Source organism: Ambystoma mexicanum, chromosome 2p (genome assembly GCF_040938575.1).
Source record: "Ambystoma mexicanum isolate Mex_15411 chromosome 2p, UKY_AmexF1_1, whole genome shotgun sequence".
NCBI lineage: Eukaryota > Metazoa > Chordata > Amphibia > Caudata > Ambystomatidae > Ambystoma > Ambystoma mexicanum.
In genome coordinates this window covers 1,257,808,321-1,257,823,325 of record NC_090923.1, presented here as the reverse complement: position 1 = coordinate 1,257,823,325, position 15,005 = coordinate 1,257,808,321, and the positions used below count along the sequence as shown (strand labels likewise).

Here is a 15,005-nt window from a genome sequence, read left to right as displayed (position 1 = left end):
TGTGTCATCGCTCTGCGCAGCTGTTTCCCTTGGTGTCCTGCATTTCTGTGAGAAGGCATGGTCTGACATCTGAGGGTAGTCGACGTCAACCGGTTTACTCCCTCGCGGCTACCTCTTTCCCAGATTTCGGTGGTCTGGTACATATCGTGTATCAGGGAAGCAGGAGGGGAGAGTTTTGTGCGGGAGGAGGAACTTATATCAGAGCAGTCTCAGTCTGTTTTTATCCACCACGTTGGCACTGAACAATTTGGTGGCCGATTTTAGAAGCAAGTTTAAAACTTTTCTGTGTTACGTTTGCCAACCCAGCTCCTTTGAAAATATTATATAAATAAACATTTATATATGTAGTGTATTTTATTCATACTGAGCAATGGGGTGGGCTTGTTCTCGGATTATCCCCTAATCCTTCAGTGGGGTTATTGCAGGTGGATAGAGGAGGAGAAGTTCTTACGCCATGCAGCTTTCTGCCGGTTTTTCATAATTCAGTAGAAGAGCCGTGTCATCGGTGCATTTAGGTCTCCATGTTGCCGGCCCAAAAGGACAAGCAAATTGCAAGGAGTTTAGACTCCAGGTTGTAAGCTACCGCTCTCTCGAGCGAGAGGTTGTAGGGTAAAGCCACTCTGGCTGTGTTCCCTTACTCATTTTCACATATCAAGGAAGCACAAAATCTCAAAAGAGCGGAAATAACGCTGTCAAACACTGGTGGTTATTGCTCCCCACTCTGTCTATGTGTATTGTCTATCAGTGTGGTGTGGTAGTCTGCAGCTGCCACTAGGTGAGCTTGATGCTCTAAAGAGTGTCAGTATATAAAGTGTACCCTGAAAATAATGGGATGTTTGAACCAGGCAGGGGGGTATAATAATGGCAATTTATATATGTGAGAACCAATGACTTTGAAATCCTCATTTCATGGGAGTTATTTACCTGTTCAAATGTACCATTAAGAGATAGTATTAGGTTTTATGGGTTTGGTTTCTTTCTTTTCCACTTTACCAGTGACCTCTGAGGTTAGAGTATTTATAGGTATAGTAGGTGGCTAATCCATTTTCTTTCAAGGCATCTATTAACAGGGTCTTTCCGATGAAATAAGTAGATGCTATGTATTTATTTATTTATTTATGCTCAATATGTAAGTGCCACCCATCCATTGTCAATGAAATGATGCTATTTATTTATTTATGTTCAATATATAAGTACCACCCATCCATTGTCAATGAATTGATGCTATTTATTTATTTATGTTCAATATATAAGTACCACCCATCCATTGTCAATGAATTGATGCTATTTATTTATTTATGTTCAATATATATGTGACACCCATCAATTGTCAAAGTATTGATGCTATTTGTTGATATATTCATTTATGTCAAAGATGTTAATGTTAAAGAATATTTATACCGCGCACTATCACCACCAGAGTGGTCCCCTGGCGCTCCGGTAGATCTAAAAAGGAAAGAGGGTGGGATATAAAAGCCTTTCACCAGATCAAACAAATTTGTGGGTTTAGAGCTTTATTTCAAGCTTGGTGACATACAAGAGTGACCATGTTCATATAGAGAGCAGTAATAGTGGTGCGCACAGAGTATAAAGGGTTTCTAGGAGATAGCCCAATAACATGCTCATGAAGGTTATCCACCTACACAGTCACAGATTATGCCTCCTGAGTCTCATAATCGCAGATAGGCATGGTAGGGTGTGTGTCCATTTCTCGAGGATTTCTAAAGGTTGCTAATTTAGAGTTTTATTCAAAACCCCCACCGTAGTGGTTGTACTACACTCAACGACACGCACACCTTACATTATGATTAATTCTAAACTTTCCAGCTATCAATTCTCAGTTTTGCTAATGTCACCCCGAGTGGTATGGGTATGCCCTGACATCGGTTCCAAGCCTGTTGTGCCTAGACCCCCAAGCCATACTTAACTGATGGCACCCAATAAGGCTAAGACATGTCTGCGGTTACTTGTGATCTTCTACAGAGGGGAGGTAAACTAGCAGTTTGAGCTGGGCTGCCCATTTTGAGGTGGGACCAAATCTGATTTGTATATGGTATTTCCCCTTCTGTAATGGCATTACAGGGTGAAAGGCAATGGTCTGGAGGGTTGGCAAGAGGAATTCCAGAGGTTATTATAAATTCAAGCTTACAGTTATCAATATTCACTTTTGCTATTACACCATCGATCATGCCACCTTAGTAAAAAGGCTACCAGGATAGACGGGTGTCTCTTGATTCACTTTGGAGTGGATCCAATCCTTCTTTAGCAATCACAGTCATAAAGGTACACTAGGCTTCTCTCCAACCACTTTCCAAAATGTTCTTCATGATGTTGTGCAGAGCTCCTCACTCTCCACTCTACTGTTAAACATATACATGTGCCCCCTACCTAACTATTCAAAAATTAACAACTGGACTAACAGATGTATAGAGATGAAATATGAATCATTCTGCGCCTGGAAAGGTGGAGGTAAATCAGAGCAACATCACAAAATGTGGATCACATTTTCAATTTGATGAGGAAAAACTTTATTTGCCTCAAAGGATTTCAATCAGAATTATTCATTCTGGGAGATGTGGCCAACTACAATCTTCCTTTTGGTTGGCCAATTGCATGTCCTCTACCCTTCCAAAAAGGAGAAGATCTTGGGAATCATTTTTTAAACAGCTTTCCTCCTGCCTTCCAGTCAATGCAGTAGTCAAGGATGCCAATGTTCAACATTCAATGCTATCAAAACTCATCCTTTTCCTGCAAATAAATCATTGGGTCCAACAGAACAGTTCCATTAAGATGGCATATTAAGACTATTGCAATATGGTGTACTCTATCCCCATGACAACACATCAGCAGATAGTCTTTAGGGATTACAAAATCAAGTAGCTAAATTTGCCCTACAAATTAGACCTGCATAAAAATCCAATCACTGTTTCCCTGCGACAGCAAGACTAAAGTATGACATTCTTTGTATCATGCACAGATCCTTCAGGAACAAGGGTCCAAACTAACTTAAATACTGTCCCCACACTACACTACAGCCAGAAACTTGAGATTATCCAAATTACAGACGATAAGAATAAAACATTTAAAACAGCAAAGCACAGTGGCAAACTCATTGGAGGACAGCTTTAATCCAAAACAGAGAGATCTGTTGAATAACCATTCATTCAGAAAGATGCTCAAACCTGAACTTTTCAAACAATCATTTGACTGTGATTTGCCCTACCATTGTGGTGAAGCAGTAAAGCCTATGATCAATTTAAGACCACAAATTAACTGGATCCACTGTCTGCCACTGCTTCCCCCGGCCGTACTCCACTCCCCTTCTAACCTTTTTCTCGCTACCTCAGTTGCCTTCCCTCTCCCTGTCACAGTTCTTCCACTCCTGTATACTTTGACCCAAATTCATAATCATAGTCTAAGGGCCTCATTACATGGATGGCGGTAAGGGTTTACCGGTACCGGTATTTTACCGGTACCAGTAAATCCTTACTGCCTTACTACGAGGTCCCTTTGCGGGTTGGGGAATTTAACGCCTGCTTTTTTCAGGCGTTAAAAACCAACCCGCAAACGGGACCCATGGAGCTAATTACGGTACCGCAATTTGCGGTACCGTAATTAGCGCCTTCCCCATTCCCATAGAGCCCTATGGGGCAAAAATGGGAATGGGGAAGGGCAATGGTGGAAGGGGGAATTACCGCCCCGCCAACCTTGGAATGGGGCGGTAAATCCCCTTTCCGCCAAGGCGGTGCCGGTATTTTACCAGCATGAACCATGGCGCTAATAGCGCCATGGTTCTCCGCCATCCGTGTAATGAGGCCCTAAGTGTCTGTAACCGCCCCTGCCATGATTTAAGTGAGTTTCAACTCCCCTCGTGCTGCCTTTCCCTCTTTCTACAATATGTTCCTTTCAACGTTTGTCATGCTATAATAGACACCCCAAATAAATAAATACAATTGCACACATTCTGAGAAACTATGAAGATCTGTGGCAAGCTCTCCCAGTTGGTGTATGGGGTCATATGGTGGACATAGTTATTATTTCAAACACTAAGTTTGCTGCATCTTGGGACTCTATGGTGTACAATCACTTTTGAAATTGGCACATGAACTTACAAGAATAAGAACACGATTACCATGATTCAAGGTTAATTATAGCACTGGGGCACGGTAGTGCTGCAATATCAGAGGGATCTTTGACAGATTCAGACTTTAGGAAAAAGATTGTGGTGTAGCACAGCAGCTGCTATGGCAATTATTAGCTAATATGTGCCATGTTGCCATTTCACCACCATCCTGTGCCCCATTGAGGACGATGAATGAGCGGATATCATCAGACGCCTTGCCAAAATGTGCCATTCATGTGTGTAGAAGGACATTCTGATTGCATATGCAATACTTAATGCTGACTCGCTGTTAGATGTTCAAGACATGGTAACCCAACGAAGACTACAGAGGGATAAGGACCACATGGGAGTCAATCTTCACCAGCATGTTCTCATGGCACAGAAGGCATTGGAATAGCTCTGCCAATAATAGTTGACACAAATCTCTGAGCAGTAAGATGGGTTAAGCTCCTAACCCCAAAATGTATCTAAAATATTATTTGAATAGAGATTATTCTGAATGCCTATGAAAGGGATGGCCAAGTGAAAGTGAATGGATGTGTTGATCTTGCCAATGGGCTCTGCCCTCCCTTCGCTACTTCGCTGCCTAATGGAGGGTGACTAATGCAACTTTATTCCCGCCTTAATACTCATTGTGAAATTGAGCATCCCAAGATGGAAAAATGTGAGGAAGGCTGCTGATGAGCATTCTGCTCTCATTACTCACCCAAGTAGAAACAGACATGTCTGCAATAAATATTAGTGACCGGATGGTGTGACTTAACGAATCGGATTGCCGACAAAGGGTGCTCTGTCTGCTAATATGAGCCCACATTTCAAACTAGGTGATGGCCTCTCCCTCAAGCTCCTTGCAGAATTCACCTATCTCATTTCCCACCCAAAATGATTTGAAATGAAAATGTGCCATTCCACTCTTTCCTTTACCTCTGTAAGGTGGCTCAAGGTCACCTCTGAAAATGAAATGAGTCTCCTCTCTATTGGGTCCCATTTGCATTTGCATCCGGGCAGTGCTGGATTGGGTTTCCTTTTTATTGAATGAAACGCGCTTGCTTGTTAGACTTTTTACAGGAGGGAAAAGAAGGAGGTAATTAGCCACAGGTGCCAATCACAATAATAACATCAGCTGAAGATTGTACATAAAAAGGTAATGGCATTAAAGCCAGCCTTGGTTAAAGGACCTCAGGTCACCTTGGGCTGGTGGGCCTTTACCATCTACTACAGCTCGACGTCTTAGTTATTATTGCTGTCATGTGAGTGGGACATTGCAAAGAATCGATCAGAAAGGGTTTGGAGCCCTCATTAATTATTACTTGCTGGCAGTCGTGTTCAAGAAGCTGCACAACAATAACCTGGTGTTGGGTATTTCTTGGGTATTTGCTACCAAGGTGCTGTTTAGCAAAATTTGATATTATTGATCATGTTTCTTGCTATCAAAAACCTGAGCAGCTCCTCTGTTTTCCCTACTGGAATTCCACTTTTTCCAAAAGACGGCCTCATACCATCACTGGTTCATCTGGTGGGGCGGTGCGAGGCTCAGATGAATCTTGTATGCGTATCTGACAAAGCTACAATTGATGACTCCTAGGCATAGTCGTAGCTCATAGTCCATGTCGTACTCGGTATTTTAGAAAGGGCTTTCGTCAAGAGAAAAATGGCATGTCCATTTTTCGAGACTAGAAAAACTCAGAGCTTATTCTATGGTCCTTCCGTACATCGTCATCATCTTCATCACCTCTAACAGCTATTCGTTTGCGGCTGGTCCACTTTTCTTACCTCAAAGCCAGCCTTCTTCTTCAAATTATTTTGCTCTGCTTTTTCAGAGGCAAAAATAGACTATTTCAAGTAAAGTTGCTTCTGAAGTGGGACAAGATTTCCTGAAGACTTTGAATCACTGCGCCGTAGCCAGCTTAATTTACTATCACAATCTGACGCCAATATTTCTGATCTGGAAAGCTGGATGCATGGAGGAGAAACATCTTCATTATTGTCAGGTCTGTGGTATCTAATTCTTCATCTATCTCTTATATTTTCGTATTTCCATCTTAAACTACTGTTGCAAAGCCTTGCGATCTTGGAAGAGCCAGAAGCTCTTGACCTTTCACTCGTTAAACAGGGATTAAAGAGTGTTTCTGTCAGTACCGGTTGCGGTCTTTTGCACTGGCAGATAATTAATTAAATCAGGGCTTTGCAGTTATTTCTGCTTTGAACGTTTTCTGTCACAGATTCTGAGTAGTGTATCGTATAAGGTGTTGTTGCGGCTGTGTCATGTTCAGAAAGAATAGCATAACATTCTTGAAATGCTTAAAGTCAATAATATATTGAATCTTCCCATTGCTCAAAATCCCATGGTTGGGTGGTTCAGGCATCCACAGACTAGTTTCAGGACATATTTGCATTATATTTTGATACATCTGATAGCGCTGCACATTACGCTTCTTGAACTGAGATATTTTGGACTTGCAATTGACTTCTTTGGAGCACACTATCATGACATTTCTGAAACGTACCAATTTGGTTTTGCATTCCCCCTTGTCCACCTGATTGTTGCGTGTTTTGTCCAGCTGTGGAAAATAAAACATAAAATTAAACAGATATTTGTTTTTTCATACAATTCATTAGCAATGATAATGTAGTTACACATGTCCTCTGCTATTAGTAGATCATACACATATTATCTCTGTGTGACATTTGTCACTGATTTAAAATAGTTTTCAAAGTAATTTGCAAATAGGTGTATTCTTATCTTTGCAATTACCTTGATTTTGCTCCAATATTTAGATACTTCATTGGTCTAAAGTCTTTAAATGTGAACAGACCGTCTCTCACTTGACGAATCAGATGGCCTTTTGAGGTTAGTAAAGAGCTAAATATTATAAACTGGGATTAGAATAGTTGGTGAAATGCCATTGGAGAAAATAATTAATACATGCTTTTGTTTCTGAAACAAGGGGACTTGGGCATGTATACAAGTGATAAAGTTACAAAATTAAATATCAGATTTCCCAGTGGAGAAATGGAAATGATGTGTCAAATGATTGACATTGGCGACCGTGCTATGTTACAAGGTGACCGTGAGATCTTTGGTACATGCACTTGGGCATGACATCTCCAAATCCTCTAAAACCTATTTCAGCATGGTGTATTGTATTACCAGATCATATGACCCCACCCGTGTTGAGAAAAGCAAACTTTCAAAAACAAAAAATCAGACCCGCAGAATTCCTTTCTTTTTAAGAGGGAAAACCTGTTTGAGATCCATGAGAGTAGGTCATGGATTCAGGATGGGGAAGGTTGTAGGAGTCTCCACTCTAATTCCCTAAAGCCAGAGCGTATACTGAATGGAATGGCCCAGTCCCAAATTTCGCAGACCCTCTCTCAAACCACAGGTCAAACCAGAGAGAAAAGGACTATATCTCCGTGGTTCCATACTTTCACCTGGGTAAACCCTAGACTGGCCTACAGAAAAACAATTACTGTTTTACTGGCGGGAAGACTCCAGATAAGACTCCACCCCAAAGAAGGATTTACACCTAGCAGGGAAGGTAAGGCAGTGGAAATGTCCACCCCTCTCACAGAATAAAATGGAGTCCCTCTCCTTAAGAGCAATAGGGGGGAAATGGTGTTACAGCCTCCCCACCTCCCATACAAAGCAGTTCTCAATAGACAGATTTCCCTGATTGCCATAGGAAAGAGGCAAGCTGAACTTTGGGAGAGGGAAGTCGACAGAAATCTGCAAAGAGAGAGAACGGCCACTGCTGTCCATTCCCTGGGCAGAACATTTCAGAATGGAACAGAAGATGATGGCTGCATTACTTAAAGCCTGCCTAGCACAGCTCAGAACTAAAGAGCATTTCAAGGACTAAGCATTCTGAAAGGGAACATGTGACTTCTCCAGCCAATCAGGTAAAATCCATTCAAACGAAGCCCGAAATAAGCACCGGCTCCAAGCACAGCAGTGAGAGTGAGTTACGGAGTGCAGAAATGGTTAGGCACGCAATGGGATTTGAAGGCAGAGGAGAAGCTTTATAGAGTGTTGGATGAGTAAACAGAATTATATGGAGCAGGAAGCGGGCTCTAGAGAAGTGACCAGAGATCAGGAGTGGGGAATGGTAATGCTTAAGGAGAATAAGGAGGTGGTAAGGAGGGATAGCAGGAAGAGAGTAGGTGGAGCAGAATAAGGAAGTGGTGAGGAGGAACAACAGAAGAACTGATATGGCTGAGTGAGAGCTAAACGAGGAGAGGGTGAAGGAACATGTACAGAGAAGAATACATGTGAAATCAAAAGAGGTGAGGAGGAGAGACAGAGGTTGGCAGTCGAAGGTAATTTTAAAGGAAGTTAGGAGTTTAGGCAGAGTAAGATGGCTGGAGGTGACATTAAAGGCGGAGAGGAAGAGATACAGTAAGGGGTGTCTGGAGTTTCTATCTTGGGAGAAGACGCGGGAAGCCAAGGGAAGAATGTTGGGGGTGGCGGTGCATCAAGCCCTAAGAAGACTGAGGTATTAGTGGTGAGATAGGTGAACCCTAAGTCTGAAAAGTGTGACCCTTTGAAGGAAAGAGAAACAATGCATTGGCAGAGCATTTACTAGACTGTAGGGAAGCACAGAAGTACAAAATTAGTGAGGAGAGAAGGCAGGAGAAGGAGACAAGAAGTAACCCCAGGAGTAAAGAAAAGGGACGTGAAATATTATAGGAGGAGTTTGAAGGAGAGGAACAGAAAGTAAACAGTGAGAGGGAAGGGAGAGCGAAAGCAGGTTGGGTGGAGGTTTGAGCACATGGCACGTCATTGAGGAGGTGGAGGTAGATGAGAAAGAAGAGAGGAGAACAGGAAATGCAGAACAAGGACCTCATAGGCATGAGAAAGTTGCAGCTCATCGAGAGGGTAAACAAAGAAAAGGTTTTTGGACACTAGAGACAAGACCTTAAGAGGGGAGTACTTTTCATAAGTTTAGGATAGCAATTCAAATGTATCCAATTTCCTTTAACTTGAAAGATCCTAACTATCACTCTTTGGTCATGAAACCAATGCAGTATGAATGCAATTTCAGCTCTCAGTTACTCCCCTGCCTTTGCATAACATTGAATTAGGAGCAAGATTACAAGATTGTCACCCTCTCTGCATGAATGAAGAAGCCCCCAGCTAATAATTTGGATTCTGGCTACTTTGTTAATCCTATGGTACCAGAAGGATTACAAATTTTCTGCCGTCCGTGTCCAGTCTGGCACTTTGCCAATTTATAGAACCTGCAGAAGGAGACACAATTGATTTTTGACCTATTTATACTCACTCTGTCTTTCTGAATGAAGCTCATGCCCTCGACTTGATAGGCCCTTTCTGCAGTCAATTGTGATCCAGCCCTTTCTGCATACCACAGATTCCCAATAATATTGCATCTCCTTCCTCTCTTCCTGATCGACACAACGTTTATTCTCAAGGCCTATTGCGCTGTTACACTGCACCCTACTTTGAGAAGCACTGCTGTTCAGCTTTCAATTTTTCATTATTTTCTGAAACTGGCAATGATCAGTCAGTGGTTTTCATACGTCTGCTGCACATTAGTACACTGAGAGCCTGAGGCCTAATACATCTAGCCCACTCAATTCATCCCTATACTAAATGTTAGTGATCAATGTCACCCCCCCTTGTTGCCCCAATACTAAATGTTAGTAAATGTTATAAAGCCATTTATCACACTTTACAGAATACAATATGCTGCACAAAGTCTTTAGGTCATAACCTTTCCAATAATATCCCATAGTATATGTTAATGCCTCCCCCAACTTTGTTTTTTTAGGACGTGACCCCTGGTTATATCCAAGAGACTTTTGCTGGAACCCAGAGATTTTTGTTGGAAACTGGAGACCTTTGTGTTTGAATGATTCACTTTTATCTTGGAATCCAAAGACTTTGCCTGAATCAAGACACTATATTGATGAATTTAAAGAGAGGCTAGTATGCACAGCGATGTGGGGTAACACTTAAGAACCCTCCATACTCCTAGTAAACACAATACATATCTTGAACAATGGTTATGGTGTTGCGTCATATGTGACATTCCTTACAGCTAGAATTAGTCCTAATATTAATAGATTATTTAGGAACATGAATATACACTGGACTGATGAAGCAAAGAAAGAGAGTTGTCTGGCTTCCTGATAGGATATTTAGATTAGCTTATTCTCGGTTGTAGGTCATATGGTCAAAAACAAAAGGATCGAATGCCTTTTGATCGACAGTCAAATGATCGAAAAAAAGGGTCGAATTTTTTTTATTTTTATTTATTTGTCTTTTTTATAGGGGGGTCCCCTATAGGGGGGTCCCCTCCTCCAACCCCCTTTTTCTTTATTAAAAACATTTTTTTACCATCCCAAACTAAATATATATATATAAATAAATAAAACAAATTTGACCTTTTTTTTCGACCATTTGACTGTCGATCAAATGGTCATTCGATCCTTTTTTTTCGACCATTTGACTGGACACCCTTATTCTCTACTGAGACTGATCCTAGGGGGGTGTGGTGTCCTTTTCCATTGTTACCTGGTTATTTTTAGTTGCCCAAAATAAAGCATTTTACGTTTCGGATTGTGAGTATTTGTGGATTTAAGTGCCAAAAAGCAGATTTTACATCCCTGGAGTTTTAGAAATATGTATGTATTTATTTATGTTGGTGTAGTTGTATAGCACTGTTTCCAAAGCATTGAAATAGAGGAGAAGATGGTTTGTGTATCAGACAATTACAAGGGGAGTTAAGAGTCAAGAGCAACAAAGTAAGCATGTTTAAGAACGGAATGAAAGGAGGCACAGACGAAAGGATGGACGAAACTTCACTGAACACAGGGAGGATGCGGATGGAGAGAAGAGTCTGGAAGCAAGAGCACAGAGTGTGAGGGGGGAGTAGAGACTGGTGAGAGATAAGAACAATTCAGGCCATGAATACACGTATAGATAAAGGAGGCTTAACAGAAACTGAGTTTACAGGGCAAGGAAAGCCGTTAGACAAACGCCAGGCCAGGTGAGATGCAGATGAATAGATGAATTGGCATGCATTAACAAAACAAACTTTCGTTTTGGCTTTTGCAGTGGCTCATTGCATTTAACATAGATCAACATTAATTCGTGTCTGCCTCACAAAAGAACAAGCCCAGCACAAAGAACATTCAAGCTGAAGGAATGATCATTAAATACTTCTAAAATGTAACATCGGCAGCAGAAGCACGGACACTGCAGATCACACAGCCTGGTACCAGGCAGATCTACATGCAGGTTTATGGGCTGTCTATTTCAGCATAACAGAGCAAAGGTCTCATAGATTACATCACATTGGATACGTTCAGAAAGCAGCCCCCTTCCAAACTCTATGTGCCTTCTCTGGAAAAGATTAAGAAAGAGAAAGCAGAAAAGAGAGGAAGAGCCATGGGAAGGGAGCAAAAGAGGAACATATGGAGGGTGGAAAGAAGGAAAGATAGATGAAATGATACAGAGGGGTAAGAGTGTTAATGAGATTCTACATGCATGCACGACAATGATGACGAATTGAGGGGAGGGAGAGAGGGAGAGAGAGAGAGAGACACAGAGAGAGAGAGAGAGAGAGAGAGAGAGAGAGAGAGACAGAGAGAGAGGCTGTGGCTGTGACTGTGAATGTGACTGTGACAGACCGATAGACTCTGCCTTAGAGAGACTGAGACAATGTGACTGTGGGAAGCAATAGGATTAGGATGGAGACTGGGACTAAATTGGGAAACTAGCACTAGAATGACAGATGGAGTAGTAGTAGTGACACACTATAACTAGAAAAAGAGATTAGGATGAAGGCTGAGGAATTGGGATTTGGGACTAAGACTAACGGCAACAGGTTAGGATGAGGGTTGAGGGTTATGGATGAAAGAAAAGGAATAGGATGAGAGACTGGGATCAGAAACGAAGACCAGGAATGAGAAACAGCGATGAGAGACCAAGAAATAGGATTAGGGTCAAGGACTAGTAGCTGGGTCTACATTCAGGTACTAGGACAAGAGACTAGAACAAGGATGGTGAAGTATTACTGGTGTAGGACAAGGAAAAGGGACAAGGAGCAAGTCTAGGATTAGGACAATGACAACGGACTAGGTTGAGACGCCAAGAGATCAACTAAGAAATATTACTAGGATGAGAGACTAGAATGAGGTACTGGGATGAGAAACTAGGGCAAGGGACTAGAATGAGAACCTGCACAGTAGGACTAGGCATGAGTGACTAGAGACTAGGACTAAGATTAGGGATTAGGATAAAGATTAGAGACTAGGAATAAGAGAAGGGACTGGAATGAGGGACTAGGGCAAATGACAAGGAAGATGGACTAAGAGTAGGATGACAGACTAGAGGGAAAGACTAGGATTCTTGAGAGAGATGAGAGAGAACAGGAGAACAGGTCTGGGATGGGAGACTGAGGATAGGATAAGAGATCAAGATGAGAGACTACTATGAGGAACTAGAAGGAGGATATGAGGCTAGGATGCAAAGTTAGGATAAGAGACTAGGGACAAGAGATTGGGGATGTGGATGAGAGACTAAAAATAGGAATTAGGAGAAGGACTAGCTCTTGGATGAGGGACTAGGATGGGAGACTAGGACTAAACGGGGGGATGAAAGACTATGGAAAGAGAGACTAGGACAAGGAAGTATAATGACAGACAAGGACCTGGACAAAGGAATAGGATGAGGGATGCAGCACCAGGTATAAGGCATAAGGCACTAGAGAGGAGGTACTTGGGTGAGAATTGAAAATGCAAGCCTAGACTCAGATAAGGGACTAGTAAAAGGTCAGGAAAATAGGACTAGGATTAGGAATGAGAAACAAGGACAAGGAACTAGGGGCTAAAATGAGACAGTAGGAGGAGAGACTAGGACTAAGATTAGAGAATGAGATGAGAGATTAGAGTGAGAGAAAGGACAAGGTACTAGGATGAGGGAATATGATGATGGCACAGTTTGGGAGGATAGGATGAGAGTTTAGAAAAATAATTGGGGATAAATGACTGCATTCACAAAACTGGTAGACAATTGAATCCAGGATTGTGTTAAAAATGCTCTTTACACTGAAATGCATTTTTGGTTGGCCCAAAATACTTATCTCCCTACCAGAAAAGGTACCAATAAGGGAGAATAGTAAGATCTTCCAGAGGAAACATCCTCACTACATTGAAATAAAAAAAGCAGCATATTGGATGATGGTCCTTTATCATGACTACAGCCAATCTCTAGAACTATTTTCCTAAATACCTATGATTGCATAAACATGTTGACAAATCCAAGAAAAACCATGAAGCTTAGTTTTTCAAGAAAGACTTTGCCAAGAAGAATGATACAGTAGATTGAAGAATCTAACCCACAAGGCAACCAAATGTTAATCGATCCTGAAGAGGGTCAATACTAACCCCAAGCGAAAGCTATATACTCATAGCATACAAACCACACTTTTACAGAATCTACACATCAACCTGCAAAATCTGAACTCGTTGTTTAACAGCCTGCTCCATTCCAACAGAACTCAATACCTTAGTTGTAAAGAAATAATATGTTTTGCAAATAGCTGATCCGAAGATCAGAAATGAACTACCCTTGTAATCTGAATGTATATTGCACTATCTTTGCTCCATGGCTCCTCTGCTCCCCCTCCACTCTAACAACCTCTTAATACTATTTTCAGATGTAGTGCTTTGACGCAACATGGTTTTCCTGCTAAGACTGATAAAGGATCCAGCAAAGACGAATGCTTGCTTGATTGATTGATATTGATTGATATTTTATTTATATTGCGCTCGTACACAAGTGTTTCAGAGCGCGACAAAACAAGGGATGGGAAACAAGGGAGAACAAAAACAGCAATCTTATCTAGGCCCAGTGACATTGAGAACGTGCAATTGCATGGGAGAGGGAGAGGGAAAAAGTGCATGGGAGGGGGGAAGTGGAAAGTGCGGAGCAAAGGAGATAAATAAATAAATAAATAAATAAATAAATAAATAAATAAATAAATGCCAACAAACAGTGGTAGTGCAGCCAGCAAGTGGCAAGTGCTGGGTTTAAGGCAGCAGAAAGGGTATGTCTGATAAGTGCAGGAAGAAAAAGGAGGGGGACTGTTTGGGTACAGATACAGACACCAGTGCAAGGGGTGGCCCGGAGGCGGTGCGGGAGGGTGGCAGGATGACCAGGTACCAGGACCCGGAAGACAGAGGGTAGGCCAGGTGCACGGTGCTAGAGAGACAGATCAGCAGGGGAGAGGGGGGCCAAGGCAGAAGCAAAGAGGAAGGCCTTGAGGTGCTTCCGGAACCGGAGATGGTTCTCCTCAAGTTTCAGAGTGGCAGGGAGACTGTTGCAGAGGGAGGCCCCAGCCGAAGACAGAGATCTACACCCAGCTCGTTTCTTTGAAAAATGACTGACCATGAGGGAATTGGAGGTAGAGGAGCGAAGAGCTCGCAAGGGGAGGTATTTGCAGAGGAATAGCTGAAGGTATTTTGGACCCAGGCCCCAGAAAGCCTTGTGGACAATGCAGAGGGTTTTGAATGTAATCCTTGCATCCACTGAAAGCCAATGGAGAGATTTCAGTGCTGGAGAGATACGATCCCAGGGCTTGAGGCCAAGGACAAGTCTCACAGTCCTGTTCTGGATAAGTTGCAGAGGGCGTAGAGAAGAGGCAGTTAGATTTAGAAAGAGGCTGTTACAATAGTCCAACCTAGAGAGAACCAGAGCTTGAGAGACAGTGAGCTTCTGGGGGAAGGAGAGGGAAGGCAGAGTACCTCTGAGGAGGTGCAATAGGAAGTTAGACTTTTTTGAGACATCAGAGATGTAGGCAGAGAAGGAGAGTGTGGAGTCAAAGATGACCCTGAGGTTCTTAGCCTCGCAGGT

The 15,005-nt window shown here is 42.2% G+C and overlaps 1 protein-coding gene across 2 annotated transcripts in view; it reads right to left on the bottom strand.

Moving 5' to 3' along the window:
• The window catches only part of LOC138567406 (lipopolysaccharide-induced tumor necrosis factor-alpha factor homolog), a 327,246-nt gene that overhangs the window by 111,629 nt on the left and 200,612 nt on the right, over positions 1 to 15,005 (bottom strand). For both annotated transcript variants that reach the window (XM_069645579.1, XM_069645580.1), the window contains one exon: positions 6,631 to 6,684. In XM_069645579.1, the coding sequence (XP_069501680.1) occupies positions 6,631 to 6,684 (54 nt within the window). The remainder of the gene's footprint in view (positions 1 to 6,630; positions 6,685 to 15,005) is intronic.